The 16,343-nt window shown below is 40.8% G+C and overlaps 1 protein-coding gene across 1 annotated transcript in view; it reads right to left on the bottom strand.

Moving 5' to 3' along the window:
• Megf9 (multiple EGF like domains 9) overlaps nt 1-11,141 on the bottom strand; it is a 98,779-nt gene extending 87,638 nt beyond the window's left edge. Inside the window, exon 1 of the mRNA XM_057784642.1 lies at nt 10,390-11,141. Within this exon, the coding sequence (XP_057640625.1) occupies nt 10,390-10,978 (589 nt within the window). The 5' untranslated portion in view covers nt 10,979-11,141. The remainder of the gene's footprint in view (nt 1-10,389) is intronic.
• Nucleotides 11,142-16,343: the final 5,202 nt, after the last annotated feature.

Below are 16,343 nucleotides of genomic sequence, written 5' to 3'. Positions count from 1 at the left end.
TTTCTTTTAGAAGCTGCAATGTTTCAAGTTTTAAATTAAGGTTTTGTTCCATTTTGAATAGATTTCTATACAAGTGAAAGATAAGTTGATTTTAAAGCACATATTTCAATCCTTTAAACTGAATAAAATGGAGAAAAGACCAAATTTCCTATGTTCAGATTTCCTAAAGAATACAAAGTTAGACGGGCAGTGGTGGTGCATGTCTTTAATCCCAGCTCTCGGAAGGCAGAGGCAGGCAGATCTCTGTGAGTTCAAAGCCAGCCTGGCCTACAAGAGCTAGTTCCAGGGCAGGCTCCAAAACTACAGAGATACCCTGTCTCAACAAACCAAATGATAATAATAAAAATTAAAAAAAAATAAAAAAGAAAAAGAAAACACAGTTAATCTTCCCAAAAGAACACACACATACATATATGTGTGTATAATATATATGATCCATCATCTCTACATATCTAAGGTTTGTCAGGCTTCAGTAGGTATCTTATATCAAGATAGCATCTTCAGCAGAAGCTTTCTTCAGAATTACCTCTCACTGATGCTGAGTAAATATCTCAGATGCACATCAAACTTACTACAGAATTGTAGGTAAATGACTTTGTGTGATATAATCTGACTTAATCTCTTATACACAGAGATTTATCATGCTTATTACAACTATTGTCCATTGTTCTCATTTTATATTTATGTTATGACTACAGAATTAAAATTGGATACAGTAAACAAAAAAACAACTTGGAAATTTCATCAAAAACACAAAGAAAAGACTTAAAATTTACTCACAATCCTCCTACTTAACTTTTCATCAATTACTATTTTGGTAGATCTCCTTCCTATGTATTTTGCTACCCAGTGAAAGACTTTTAATGACTATATAATAATTCAGAAACTAGTATAATTTATTTGCCATAAACTTTTAAGAGTAGCAGAATTCTTATTTAAATCTCTACTGAAAGAATGTACTCATGATACAGACCAGAGGAGAACAAAGCTGACTGGAAGGTAGGTAGTGTATGGGAGTGAAAAGTCGGGACTGGAGGTTGATAACTGCATGAGTAAACGCACTTTACCTCCTGCATCCCAATACTGGACTCCAAAAACACCTGAGGAAGCACAAATACTCACAGAGCCCAATTTACAATCCAGAAGTCTCATCTCATTTTACAAATGAAATTATTTGCGCAACTTGTGAGATTAGTAAAAGGGCCCCAAGTCCTTATATCTTATAGACAAGGATTCTGCTTTCTAACTTAGCTTTTTGTTCCACAAAAGTCATCAGATTCTCATTTGTTTACTTTAGCTTTTCTTTCAACTAAGAAAGATAGAATGAAAAATGCCAAGTCATAAAAATGAATAATTAATTTAATATATGTGAGTTCTCAGAGTTCCACATGTCCTACTATTATAATCAAAAGGGAAAAGTTAGAGGGAAGTTTATTTTAAAAGAGAAAAATCATGATTACTGCATATACTGCATGCCTACTCTTAACTACCAATCACTCCATTTATTTCATCACTAAATAATGAAATTTTAGTTGGGGTTAATCAGTGGAGATATAAATGTAAATAACCTCTCTAAAATTACGTTTATTTATTTATGCGCATGCTGAGTGAGTGGGAGATCACTTGTGGGACAACTGTCCGAGCCAACTCCTTCCCCCTCTTGTTACAGTCATCTATTTAGTGTATCGGTGGACGAGGTGTTCATGCTTGGTTGCACATAAGAGTGTGCTTGCATGTACATGTGGAAATCAGACTTGCAAGAGCCAGTTTTCTTCCTCTGCCACAAGGGTCCAGGGGAATGAACCCATGTTATCGATTGGCAACAATCAGCTTAGTCATCTCACTGATCTTTCCCTTTTCTTTTAAGCTTCTTGAGTCCCAGGATTTGCCATCTATAAAATGAGGATGATGACATTAACTCCTTTCTTGTTGAAGAAGTGATGATACATATTTTAAATTCCTGACAAGCAATTGGCCATATAAGTACTCTATATTCTTCGCCACAGACAAGAAAAGAGAGGTAAAATGGAAGTTTCTTTTATACCAGCAATTTCATTTGGGGCAACACAGCTGAGGAAGTAGATTAACATATTTACAAACAGATTCCTATTATTCCTATCCCTAAAAAATATTTTAAAATGAAAAAGAGAAATTTACTTGAGTTTCCCAATCTAATTTCATTGCTTCACTTGTTATCTTCAGCACCATTTATTTTCAATTATGCCTGGTTTATTATTATTATTATATTGAACCCTATTTAGTGTTGAGGAAAGAAAGGTAGACAATCATAATCTCTAATCAACATCTTTCTGCTATTGAAATATGAGCCAAAAGAATTAAAAACCAGCCAAAGAATTAAACTCAACAAATTCCAAGGACAACAGCTAGAAATAAAAATGATCAAATGTGAAACCTACCAACTTACCAATAAAAGGATCAAAAGAGGGCAGGAACTAAGCCTTTTTACACTCATATAATACACAGAAATTAACCTAACATAGATGGAAAACGCTAGAGGATGCTGAGTATTTCAAGAACCATACTTGTTAATTATTAGGTTCATTCGGTTCACTATTAACATTAATTTTATTTCTACAGAGAAAATTGTCATTTGAAAGATGAAAATATTTGTTTCTCAACCAAATTAAGCCTCATATACCAAATCAATGTAACAAGAAGTACTTATTATTCATAAACAGAAAAGGGAAATTGCTCCTTAAAAGGTTTATATTTTGTTGTTAGGAAAGTTTCTTTTTTTCTTTATTGTTCCTTAGAAGGAATGGAAGGCTGAAAAATGATGAAAACTTTAGGACTGGATATATGGCTCAGTGATAATGCTTTTCCAGTATTCAAAATTGTGGCCCAGGATTTGATTCCCAACATTAAAAAGCAAAACACAACAACAACATTTTGAAATACTTTCTTCATTTTTTCCAGCACCATGTACTGAAAAGAATTACATGTGTTTATTATATAAATGATATTTCCTTATCAAATAGGCTTAATAATCTAAATTATGTAGACTAAAACCAAATCATCAAGAAGAAAGTCAAAGTCACAGGAAAAAAAAAAAAACAGACAGGTTTTGTTCTGCATGAAAAGGGTTCAACCCCATGCACCCTGACACCAAGACATCTTCAAGGACTTTTTGTTCATCTAGAAAGATCTCTTAGAAGAATCAGGCTTTGAAGAGGCACTGAAGGAGGACAAAGTGGTAAATTGTTCACCAGAGAGGGTAATTTGGCTCCTTAAATAACACGGAAAGAAGGGTAGGGCCCAAGAATGAGACAGAGTAAGAGAAATACAAGGAATAGTTTGCACTGAAAACATTAGCAAATAGAGAAGGAAAGTAGGGAAAGAGTTCTCTGACAGTAACTCATGGAAAAGTAGTATTACTACAGAGACTATTTTGACATAATTTATTGGACATACTTGGGCAGAAAGACCTAAAAGATTACTACTTTTGAGTAAGTATTTACTGTAATTTAAACACATATGGATCTTGGTACAATCTTTATCTTCTTTATCACAATTTTTTTTAAAAAAAGAATCTCCTTTTAAAGGTACAAGTGAAGATGGTGTAACTGTTTCTACTATAAAAAAAAAAAGAGGTAAACTGAAATCTGTATTTTTAAAAGACCTAAAAGTAGCCACAGAAGTACCTGTAACATAATGCCAAAATTAACAATAAAGATTTTTTATATCTAAGGAAAGACCATGGTAAAAAGCATAGATTAAAGCTATATAAAACTACAAATATTATCTAACCTTCTTTCAGCTAAACAAGATCACCTATCTCTATTTACTTCTGCTCTATGAAATGTCCCTAGAGCAGTAACTCTCTACACATAATTTGCCCATCAGTAAAAACAGCAATATAATACTTTGGTCCATTCTTTTTATAAGGGAGCCAGGATGTCTGGAAGGTAATGCACACATGTTTAGAATGTTGAGATGAAAAGTAATGTACTTTAATTTTATGAGTCTTTAGTTAAATCAAGATAAAAGACCTAGTCAGATTATTTCAATGTGTAAATTTTCAACTAGCCAGAAGACCTCCTGGAAATTTTATTTGAAAGATTCTAAACTAATGTTATGGAGTTTATGATATTCCAGAAACTAATCAGATGAAGGAATTTCTACACAAAACTAGGCACTAAGGCAAGGAATAAGACACAATAAAATGTAAGAATCCCTGTCTCTGGACCTAAAGATAATTCAGACAAATATATCCATCAAAGCAAGATAAATCCTAATAAAAAAGATGAGCTATAGTTTAGTATCACAGCAATAAACCATTATAAAACAAAAAGTTAAAGATGGATGAGCAGCACACAATAAATACCAAAGAGCACTGCTTCTGGGCCTGCTTCCTTATTTATAAAATGGGTTGAGTTTATAGCCCATAGAGTATATGCTTCTCATGTGTAAGTGCCTGGATTTAATCCCTAGCATCAGAAAAAAATAAGGATCATAATATATAATTCAGTATCTCACTGTTCAAAGGATTAAATAACTTAACACATGTAAGATATTTTGTGCCAGGAGCACAGCATGTTTGCAATTACTATTACAGTGGTTCATAGCCTTCAAACCTAATGCTAAATAGTGGATGATCCAAAATCAATTTTTTTTTTCTGTAACTCTTAGTAGCAAAAGATACCAAGATTTAGAACAAATACCAAAAGAGGCTGAAGCTTCATTAGCCTCAAGTAGACTCCCTTTTAACAACACCATCGAGAGGCACCAGCCACCCTTAATCTCTTCATGGTGCTAAGGTTTATACACCCCCACACTTCAGTCTGGCCCTGAGGCAAGAGAAACACAGAACCCACTAGACTCCCATTTTGTCTTCAAAGCAGAAGGCTGTGCAGAGCATTCTCAGTGTTCGGAGCCCACATGTTTTTACCCAAATGCCCATGCTGTTTCCCTCTAACTTACTCCAGTTCTTGAGGTGTAGAGGGTAGGGATGCAGACCAATTCTAGGACCAAGCCACAACTAGTCCAGGGAAGGGACAATGTTTAAGATGGGCTCCCAAACTATAGCTTTAAGTGATGGCAGAGAAACCCCCAGCTCTAAACTATTCTTAATATCAGTGCCCTATAGTCCCTCTCCCAAGGCAGAAGATCCTGCCTCAGCTCATACAGGCCCCTTCCCAGGCAGGCACAGAGAAATATTGGCCATAATAATTTTCTGTTCAGCCGGGCGGTGGTGGCGCACGCCTTTAATCCCAGCACTCGGGAGGCAGAGGCAGGCGGATCTCTGTGAGTTAGAGGCCAGCCTGGTCTACAAAGGGAGTTCCAGGACAGGCTCCAAAGCTACAGAGAAACCCTGTCTCGAAAAACCAAAAAAAAAAAAAAAAAAATTCTGTTCTCATTTGGCATGGTTGAGCTAGGACTTTGCATTACCTTGCTTTTGCCAAATGGCCAACACCAGAGATAGGGCTCAAGTGTGGCTCTTAAATATTGACTAGGGGCTGAAGAAAAACTATTATGAATGCAGGCATATTGGTGAGTTCCTGTAATTCTAGTTACTTAGGCTGAGGCAGAAGGATGACTTGAGTTTTTTAATACAAGGCCAATCTAGGTAACATAGTGAAACCTTATCTAAATGCCAGACAGAAGTGCTTGCATGTATTCCAAGACAGGTAAAGACCATGCTGTCTATCCTCCAAGCCCTTCGCTGAAAGTGGATGTCAACAAAGCCTGACCTGGTCAAATGCAAGGTTACTTACGGTCTTTATCCCACTAAATGTACATGTTGATACAGAAGTCTTCATTAGTCTGTTTAGTAGATATTATCCTAACTTCACCATGATGCATTTGCCAACTTTCAAAAATCTGAAGTATTCTCCAACATATCAAGACACACAGGTTTTGGATGAAAGACTCTAAATCTTTATCTTTGGAGCCTATAGAGTTTGTTTTTTCATAAAATAAATGTTACAGTCACAAATAATCACACATAAGACAACTCTGGGCTTTAGTAGTAGAGAGTGTTGGGATAAAGAAAACATTTTCTGGTTCAGCTAGGAGGATCCTGAGTTTCTAGAATGTTCCTTTCAAATCTATTCTAAAGAGCCAGGCATAGTGGCATATTCAAAAACCAGGGAGACAGCAACAAGAGGATGACAACTTAGAGGTCAGCCTGAGTTATACAACTAGACCCTATCTTAAACAAAACCAAGCAAATAAAGAATCCATTTGCAATGTTGCATTCATACCTCATAGTAGTTAGAGATTTCAACTGGATTCTCTGGCTTGGATAAGCAACATCTATTCTTGTAGTCTGAATCATAAATAAATAATTAAGATTGCTTATGGGGTACCTTGAATCATATATATCTAATCATCTCAAAATTTAAGAGCTGGAAGAGAGAGACCCTTAAGAACTAATCTAAACTATTATCCCTTTCCTTCCAAACTGTTTTAACATCCACGAATTTCCTTTTCCAGTGAGGTAACTATAACTTGCCCTGACTTGTGCTTAGACTTGGTCTGTAGGAACACCCTGCACGCCATGAACAACTTAGGTGGAGTAAACAGACAGACAAATCTGGAGTGAAAAAGATCATCTGAATTTAACATAATCAATCTTAAGAGCTTGGAAAATGTTTCAGATTATATTTTTAGAAAACTACAATAATTTCTAAGTTCAGATAAAAGAAGATTTATCTAACATATATTTTAAATATATTATATATAAGTTAAAATAGTCTGATATCTCAATATAGTCAATGAGTCAACAACGTAATTTGGCTGCCAAAAAAAAAAAAAAAAAAGAAACTGTGCTTAGGGAACTAAATACATAATCAGTATTGAACAATGGTAACCACTCTCTCTGCTATGAGCTATACTGGAGTACAAGTAGATTATTAGGTTCAGTTCAGCTCTGTTTTAGGAGAGACAAAGACTGAAAAGATTCAGAATAGAGGTGACCAGGATAGTGAAGAATTATGAAACCATGTCAAAGACCAATTGAAGAAGCTGAAGTTATTTAGCTAAGACTCAGAGTACGATTACATCTGCAAAATCGGAAGAAATGAACAGGGAAAGCAGACTTGTACATGTTCCCAAAGCCCAGACTCTGCCTAGTTAAGTGTTAGGTACAGGCAGAGGTGTTTCACCTAAGACTATAGAAGTATTTCTTAAAATGTCAAGTCATACTGGTCTTTAGTGGCTTCTAAGCTCCTACCTGCCTCCGAAGTCCATTTAAAACAAACAAACAAGCAAGCATTTGTCCTTACCTCGGGGCCTTACTGCTGATTATTACTCTCTAGTAAGATCACAGCATTTCTCTCCACTCTTCATCCAACAATCCATATAGTGTTGTACTAGGTTTGTGAGAGGAAAGGACCTGCCTGCTGGATAATTAGTTTCAGTTTGCAGATCAGTGACCCTGTAAACAACTGGGCCCTAACTGATAGTTAGGTAAGAGCTTTCAGTTAAATCTCCAGGAGAAAAATTCTTACTGATTCATATAGCAGCTATAAGACCTGCTCAACCAAATGATATAGTAAATGGTACTCAGTCCTCATAGAAATGTTGAAATAAAATTTTACAACCATCTTCCCCAAAGGCAGGATATCCAGCTTTGCAAGCCAAATCAGCTTTTTCAAATTCAAGTAGAAGTTTACCTCTGTCAAAGAGCCATGCTCACTATCTAAAGTAGAATGGAGCTCATGCTACAATTAAAAAGTCCCACTTAATTATATCACTGTAAGGCTAAAATTGCCTACCAGAAGGCCACAAAGTCAGTTGAGTCTCTGAGAACTAAATATAGACAACAGAATGAATTCACAGAAGAGTATAAATTACAGACTATTTAAACAAAGGTGAATGACCTCAGTTTGATATCCTGAATGTGTTTGCTACAGATTGACAACCATATGAATATTAGAACATGGAAACTACTGAAAGTTCAGATTGGTAAATATTCATCACCCCAGCTTTGCTTCACTTCAAGTTGATTTGAATTATATGTATTGATTTGGTATCAAAGTATCAGAGAACATAATAAATACATATAGACTTAAGAATTCTTCTCTGTGATTTTCAAAGTAATCTATGTATATATAAATTAGGAACCAGTTAAATGAATTAATAAGGAACTTGTTAAACAAGTCTGCTTATTCTGTGTACATTTACAACGAAAAACACAACTATTGGAAGGAATAAGGTAGATCCTAAGTACTGACATGAAAAAATTAAATTTTATGCTACTTAGTTAAGTGAATACACTAAGTTGAAACAATATGTATAGAATTACTGCATTTTAATTTTTACAGACTATTTGATTAAGTTTTGATGGTGTCAGATACGGTGCAATCCAAGCAAATCTCTTTCCCTGAGCCCTAAAAATTATCTTAAAGTATTTTTATGTTGATAGATGCCCAGAGCATTCTTTTAAAGCTCCACCAAACTGCTAAGAAGAGTAACCTCTAGGGAATGGAACTAGAGAAGCGATAAAGTGATACTTACCGTTTTCTTTGTAGGGTTCTAGTTATTTCTTTTGAACTTAAAATGATAAAAGTGAAATGACTCAAGTGTATCTATCAGATACTAACAAAAGCACACAATTTCTACTTAAATATTGTAAGCTTAACACTCTAAAGATTCTAACATTCTTTTTCTGTTATTAAAACAAAGTATAAAAATCACAAATCTCCACTCAGCTTCTCTAATAATTTTCTGATCAGAAAAAGAGCTGATCATAGCGAAAAGTGGCATACACGTGGTGTGCATGATGCCCCAGGAACTATTCCTAAGCATTAGTTAGGTATGCATTAACTTAGGGAAATATTTTTGTTCTTCTAACTTCTCTCCCGTTTTTGTCTTTCTTGATAGAGCTTTGGTATGTAGTCAAGGCTGGCTTTGAACTGATCTTGTCTCTGCTTCCTCAGTATATCACTATACACACTCGGCCCAACTTACATAATTTGCACAGCAAACCTATAAGGACTATGATAACCTTCATCTCAAGACTGAAGAAAGTGAGAGCACAAGGACTAAGTGACCTGTTCAGACTTACACAGGCAAAGGGGGGCAATAAGCTGTAATTCAAACCTAAAAATGGACTTCAGAGTTAACTACTAATCTAACTTTAGTAATATGTCAATCTCTTTATAAAAGTCAAAAAGTATCTCAGGTCTAAAAAAAATGGCTAGTTAATATGTTCCTTGAAACTGAAAGAGATCCAAATGTGGCTTCTTGGGGGTGAATAATCTGCATTCCTACTTATGCCTTTGACAAGCTCCAACTACAATTCAAAACTTAACTATCTGGGAAAATCCTCTACCAGCTCAATTATAGTCCAAAGTCCATACCTGACTCCACAGTAAACCACTGAGCCAAAGAATTAGGTCAATGATCAGATCAAGCTAGACAACTGCTTTAGGCAAATCTCCACCCCAGTGCAAAGCAAAGGATCTCAGAAACTTGTCAAATGTCTTAGAGAGGTAGGAGTTACTGGTTGAGCTCCAGACCCACTTAAGATACAAAGGGCGAAAGAACAGCAGTTGCCTCTTAACTTTGCTTGAAGAGTTTCACTAGCAGAAGAGTTGTATTTCTTACTGTGAGCGCAAACAGAAATTGCCATGTCAACATCAGCAATAAGGAACATCCTAGATTTAAACGGGCAAAAATGGACATCCTTGCTTAAATGGCATTTGCCCAAGCACTGACCTTGGAATCGAGACAAAATGAAGTAGTGCAAGGAAGGGATTTAACCTAATTTATAAACGTGCTCACCCTAGATACACACCTGTCCCAAATAATCTACCAAGTCTACTTACTTCTCTTGCAGAGAAGATATGGATTACAATGCCATTTTTATTTTTAATTTCAGGCCCCAAAGTGATCTGTTTATAGGCAAAATTCACTCTGTATGTCTTCCACCCCCGTCCCCTACACACACACACACACACACACACACACACACACACACACACACACGAGCATCTGTTAACTACACCAATAAAAAGAAATGAGGAAATTGGAACTTCGGAGGAATCCTTTCAGGTTTTTACCTGGGGGTTGACAGAGCACCATTCTGGCTTTCAAACTTCCCCCCAAATAACCCAGGCAGGGTGGCCTTCTGAGCGGATCCCAAAAGTTTGTGTCCATTCTGGGACTCTGATAAAAGCCAGAAAACCCTGTTTTAGGAAGAGGCACTAAGCAGCCTTTCCCTCTGGATGGAGCACAGCACCGGGTGAGGGGGGACAAAAGGCTTTCTAGATTTGGAGGATTGGTGTTGAGTCTTAGCTGGAGCCTGGATTTTCCCTGGGAGTCTATAGGACACGAAGTGGCCAGAACGGGGTGACAGAGGCTGAGGTGAAGACGGGCAGTGCCTGGGGAAAGGACAGAGAGCGAGCAAGCGCCGAGACTTACCTGGGGGAGGAGGCGCAGGGGCTTCGGTGTCAGGTGCGGTGGGCGGGACGCTGCTGTGGCGGCTGCTGTTCCAGGACTCGGCAGTCGGGGTCCCGGCAGTGCTGGGCGCCTGAGCGGTGGTGACTATGGGGGTGGTCGGCTCCTGGCCAGCTGTGCTCTCAAGGGTGCTGGGCGCGGGTCCGGAGGGTGGTGGTTGGGTGGCGGGAGTGCGTCCCTCCTCCGCAGGGGTGGCGGACGAAGGGCCTAGAACCGGGAAGGTGGTGGCAGCGGGTGGCGCGGTGGGGCGGAGAGGGGTGGTCTCCGGGGAGCCGGCTGGCGGGGTCGCAGCCCCGGCTCTGCGGACAGTGTTGCGCGGGGGGCCGCTCCGCGGGGCCTGCGCCGTGGGAGCCGCGGCCTTAGGGAAAGGGTGGCTGGCTTGGTCCCGCAGCCCCGGGGTGGGCGACACGACCACCTGCCCCTCCGCCCCGCCGCCGCCGGTGACATTCCCCGCCGAGGCAGCTGAAGCGGCGGCGGCCGCCGCGCAACACAACAGGGCGAGGCCGCCCAGGCTCGGCAGGCTCCTCATGGCGCGCTCGGCTCCGCCATTCATTCATTCATCCGGTCGGTCGGTCAGTCATCTTCTCCTCCCTGCCGTCCGACCAAGGAAGCCGTCGCCGCCGCTGCCGCCACCGGGCGCACCATCGCCACCTCCCTCTGACAGGCGGCCGGCCCCGCGGGCGGGCCTCAGAGCGGAGGGAGAGACCCGGCGGAGCGCGCACTGCCCGCCCTCCTCGATAGACAGCAGGGATCCACCAATAGGAAGCCGCGTCAACCCACGTGACCCGCCCGCTCCCCGGCCTCTTTGTAACGGCGCGGACCAATCAGAGGACGCAGAAGGGAGCAGGCGGGACGTCGGGAGGCGCGAGCGGCGCTGGAGCCGGCCCGGTTCGCGGCTGCCCCGGCTTTGTCTACCCACAGAGCGGGACGCGGGCCTCGGGCACCCGGCGCCGCCGAGCAGACAAAGGACGCGCCCCGCGCGGCAGACACCCGGCCAAGTCATCTGTTCCACTGGGCTCCGAATTGGACCCGGGGCGGGGAGTCCCCTGGGGGCACCATCTCCGCCCTCCTGAACAATGGGGACGCGGAGCGGTACCCCGACTCGGGCGGAGACCGGCTGCGTCGCGGCGATGGGCGCGGGAGGGGGCAGCGGTATATAGATGGGTACTCCACACTCACTTTGTTGCTCAAGAGAGCCTGGCCCCCGCCCTGCAGTGTCATCACTGCCACCCCCATTTCAGAGATGGAGAAACTGAAGCTCTTGCTGACAGCTTCAGCAAGTCAGTCCTAGAACCCCCAACAGACACCTGCTACGGGCCTGGCACTGGACTAATTTGGATGGGACAGTCTAGAGTCCCATCGTGAGCACAAGGTGCAAGCTTCGGGTGCGGGGGAGACACACTCGCATGCGCACTTTGTGGCCCGAACCTCGGGAAGAATAGGACAGGACCACGTTGAATTTCAGCTCCTCACCTCTTGCTGAGTGTTTTTGTGGCTCAAGCAGTGTTCTCAACCACTTAAATGGTGAGATGAGAGGACACACCCCATTCCCCTCACAGAGCTGTTGTGAGCATGATATCATGTACACGAAGGGCTTAGTGCTTGACCCACCCTTCTAAACCTTCATTAATTCTAACCACTCGGGGTTGCACTGTGTCAGGACACTCCTGAGGTTGGAAAGCAGCCTGCACTGCCTCTACATCCCCAGAGATTCCAGCCTGTGGCCGGCCTTGGGGTGGGGCTGATAGCATAGCTTGACCCTGGATGACAAACTCTGGAAGATGTTGGAAATCAGGCAGGCAAACTTACACCATCAATAGGATCCAGTGCAGTGTCTGACTCTGTAGCCTCGGCTGAGCAACTTCTAAGTTCAGCCTGGCAGATGAAGTTTGTCTTCCAATGGTTTAGTCCCATCCTACCAGCTTCACTGCTAAAGGCAGCCCTGGCCTCTCCTAGGATGCTTGCCTTTGTGCATGGTTTCCCATTAGTCATTCGCCTCTAACCAGACAGGCAGGGTGAGATTTGTGTGTGAACTCGTGCGTGTTAATGAAAGCATGCATTTATTTGCCTGAATGAGTAGTGGGTGGAGAGAGGATGTGTTCAAGCTTGTGTATGAAAGCATAAACATATTTGTTTTTCTGAGAAGATTGTGTGTATCTGTGAGTCTGTGAATATAAGAACTTGTATAAATTCATATGATATGTTTAACATAATAATGTGTGCATGTGTATCAGTGTTGTTTTGTGTCAATTTCCTGTTTTTGAGTGTGAGGTTGTCTATGGCTGTGTCTTTATAGACCTATCTATGTAAGAAAGGGGGCAAAATGAAAGGGCTATATATTATTCTGAAGGTCAATATTTAGCAAGTACTGACCAGAGTTCTATTTTTACTAGTCCTTAATAAGGGAGTGGACATGGCATTCCCTCCCCCAAGCCATATTCTTTTGGTTCCTCAACCCCAACCAACATGCCACATCCTCTAGGAGACTTGAATTTCTGAGTGGGAGTTCACCCACCCACACACGCATACATTTCCCTACTGCCCCTTGTTTATAACCCTGATCTTTCAACCCCTGCCTCTTCCTAAAAGGATTAATGAAGGCTTTCAGACATATGTACCACAAATAAAATGAACCACCCACATGACTTAATTGCTTCTCCTGGGCACTCACATCCTTAGGACTAGAACTTGTGGTTAATACCCCTGCCTTTCTCTCCTTGTGCCAGTGCCTAGCAGAGAGCACTAATACATGCTGGTTAAACTCAAAGATCCTGTTGTGCTCATGGGGAGAGCTGGGCCTTTACAGCCACAGATTCCGATCAAGTTTCCCTGGAGGAAAACTTTACCTTCTCTGAACCTCAGTTTCCTGGTTTATAAAAGGAGGCCATTAATTCCTTAAACAAATCAGAACTTTTTTTTTAAAAAAAAAAATAAATATCCTGACACACAAAATGCCCTCTGTATATTTTGGTTGCTATTGCTAACTCTGAGTTTTGTTAGCTGAAAGACTAACAGACAGAAGCCTCTGTCTGAAGAAACCTCTGTCCCATAAACTACAGATCAGGTGACATGGTTTGACTCTTGCCCTACTGGATATTTCCAAATGCTGTCTAAAAACTGCTGGTCTGGCCGGAGCTGTGCTGTATCAGAGATTCTCTGCCACCGGAGGAGAAAAGCTGATTTGGCTTTTCTGCCAGGAGGATCCCAAAATAAAGGCCTAGAAGACCTTGCGGAGTTACCAAGTCTCCTGGGCCTCAGATAAGGATGTTTCAGGCTAGGTTTTTCAGGTGGGACAATTAACCAGAAACATGGCAAGGATATGTTGAGTTTCTTTATGATAAGACTTTGAGACAGTTTCCCTTTATAGCATAGACTGGCTTCAGTCTCCCAGGTGCTGGCATCCAGATATAACCACCACTCCAGCTCTGTAAAATAACTTAAATATACTGGTATTACTCCATTCAACATTAATTCTTTTTATTACTTTTTAAAAGCTTATTTCATTTGTGTGTACGCACATGATCATATGCATGCCTTGGCTCACATGTAGAAGTCAGAAGACATTTTGAGGGAGCTGGTTCTCTCCTTCCTCTGTGTGAGTTTCACATAGCAAATTTAGGTTGCCAGGCATGGTACCTAGTACCTTTGTCCTCTAAGTCATCTCACCAGCCCACATTTTTTTAAGTCGCTGCTTTGATTTTATCTCTAAACCACAAACTACAAGATGGCTTGTTTTATTAAGTTTTCTGAAGCAGAGTTTTACTTTGTGATCCGGGCTGGCCTGCAACTCCCTATGTAGCCCAGTTTAGGTTAGAACTCACAATAGTCCTCTACCTTAGTTTCCTGAATACTGGGATTACATCATGCCCAACAAGACTTATTTTGTAAGTAAACTTTATAGTTTACATTTAAAAATGGGAAATACCATATATATCCAACATCAGAAAAGAGGAATACATCTGTTCAATTTAATTATAGAACATCATATCAGGGTGGCTGTCAAGATAAGTAGAGCCGATATCAATAGCAGATAACAGAGTTTGCATGTGCCAGTCATGAGATCTGCATGACTTACTTCATTGAACTCTCAGAACCTCACCAAGTAAGTACTTATGTCCTAGACTGTTTGGGTTACTATAGCAAAGACTAGGGCACTTACAAACAATGCCAATTTGTCTCTTACAATTGTGGTGGTTAAGAAATCCAAGATCAAGATGCTGCCACCTTATAGAGTGTCTGGGAAGAGCCTTATTCCTAGTTCACAGATACTATCCTTTCACTGTCTTCTTGAGGAAGAAAGGACAAAGGAGTTGTCTAGGATCTTTTTTTTTTTTTTTTTTTTTTTTTTATAAGGACACTGAACCCATTCACAAGGACTTTGCTCTGCTGGCCTACTGCTTTCCACAAACCTCCAGATACTATATAGGAATAGTGTTAGGATTTCAACACACAAGCCTAGGAGTAGCACAGAGTGATTCTATACCTTTTCATTATCTGTATGATCCAAGTATAAGGAAGCTAGGACACAGAGAAGTTAAGCAGCTTGCCTAAGGTCCCTTAATAAGGAAGAGTGGCTGGATTCAGGCTGGCATCATTAACTGCAAAGGGAAAATGCTCATGATATCATGTCAGGAAGAGATGAGCAGACAAAAGTGATGACTCTGATGCTGTGTATCAGAATGGGGTTCAGTACTTTTCCTGTTGTCCCACTATGGCAGTTAAGGTCACAAAGATGCAGAGAAGGTCTGCTCAGAGTCTGTTTGAGCAGATGCTGAAGAAGGGACAGTCTAATTCCACTTTGTGCTAGGCACTAGCTAAGCATGAAATCCACAGAATCAGCTCAGAAATTTTTGAGGTAAGAGAAGTCTTGTGATGGGGCAGGCATTGTTCCGGAGTTTTATACTCCTGGAAGCTGAGTCGAGTGATTGCCTGGCATGCGTGGGACGTTGAATTTGATCCTCAGCACCAAAAAAAACCAGAAACACATTCATTCCTTATAGTTGGGACTGTCATCTATACTTGAAAGAAAGAGAAAAACAAATGTCTAAAAGGTTGAGACTTGTCCAAGGTCTGTCTGACTTCAAAGCCAATTCTTGTCTTTATACGGGAGTCTGTTAATGTGGACAATGGGTGTTGTGCATAGCAGGAGGCCAAAGGCAAATACTGAAGAAAGGTCAGACACATGCACCAAATTTAGCCCTCCTGCTAGAGCAGCAATTCAGAAAAAAAGAGGTACTGGAAGTCAGAAAGCATAAAAATATGATAGCAAAGGCTTTATGATACACAGACTCTTTGCCCTTTCTGGTTTCACTGAAACACAAGTGCTAATACAGACTCTTACTAATCCTTCAGGAACCTGGTCTCCTATCAGATGTGGCTGAATGCAAGGTTTGGCATCTTCTTCAGACAACTGTAGGGTATTCAGGGCCACTATTAATCAAGTCTGTCCAGCAAAGAACACAGTAGACAACTCCCAAAAGAAGAAACATGTGACTAAAAACAAGAAATGCTGCATGTGTGGCTAGAGTAGTCAGCAATGCAATCCAAGATCAAGATGGTGGATTGTTATCCTTTTAAACCTACTGATTTGCATGGAATCAAAATATTTTAAGAACTACTTTTACTTGCTACTGATCAAAGAGTGTCACAGTTGTTAGGACTGTAAAAATTAATAGAATGAAGTCTTTCTAGGAAGGCTTGAACTTGTAAATTCTCTTCTTTGACTCTCTTCTCCTCCTCCTTTTCATTCTTCTTCAACTCTTAATTATCACTAAGATTCTACTCAAAGAAAATAAATATTTGTGTGTGTGTGTGCGTGTGTGTACACAAATTGAAAGCTTGGCATGATGGCAGATGCTTCTGATCCCAAGACTTGGGAGGTAGAAGTAGAAATTAAGACCAGTCTGGAGATCCTGCCT

Source organism: Chionomys nivalis, chromosome 11 (genome assembly GCF_950005125.1).
Source record: "Chionomys nivalis chromosome 11, mChiNiv1.1, whole genome shotgun sequence".
Taxonomy (NCBI): Eukaryota; Metazoa; Chordata; class Mammalia; order Rodentia; family Cricetidae; genus Chionomys; species Chionomys nivalis.
Note: the sequence above shows the minus strand (reverse complement) of the source record. Positions and strands in the feature narration are given on the sequence as shown.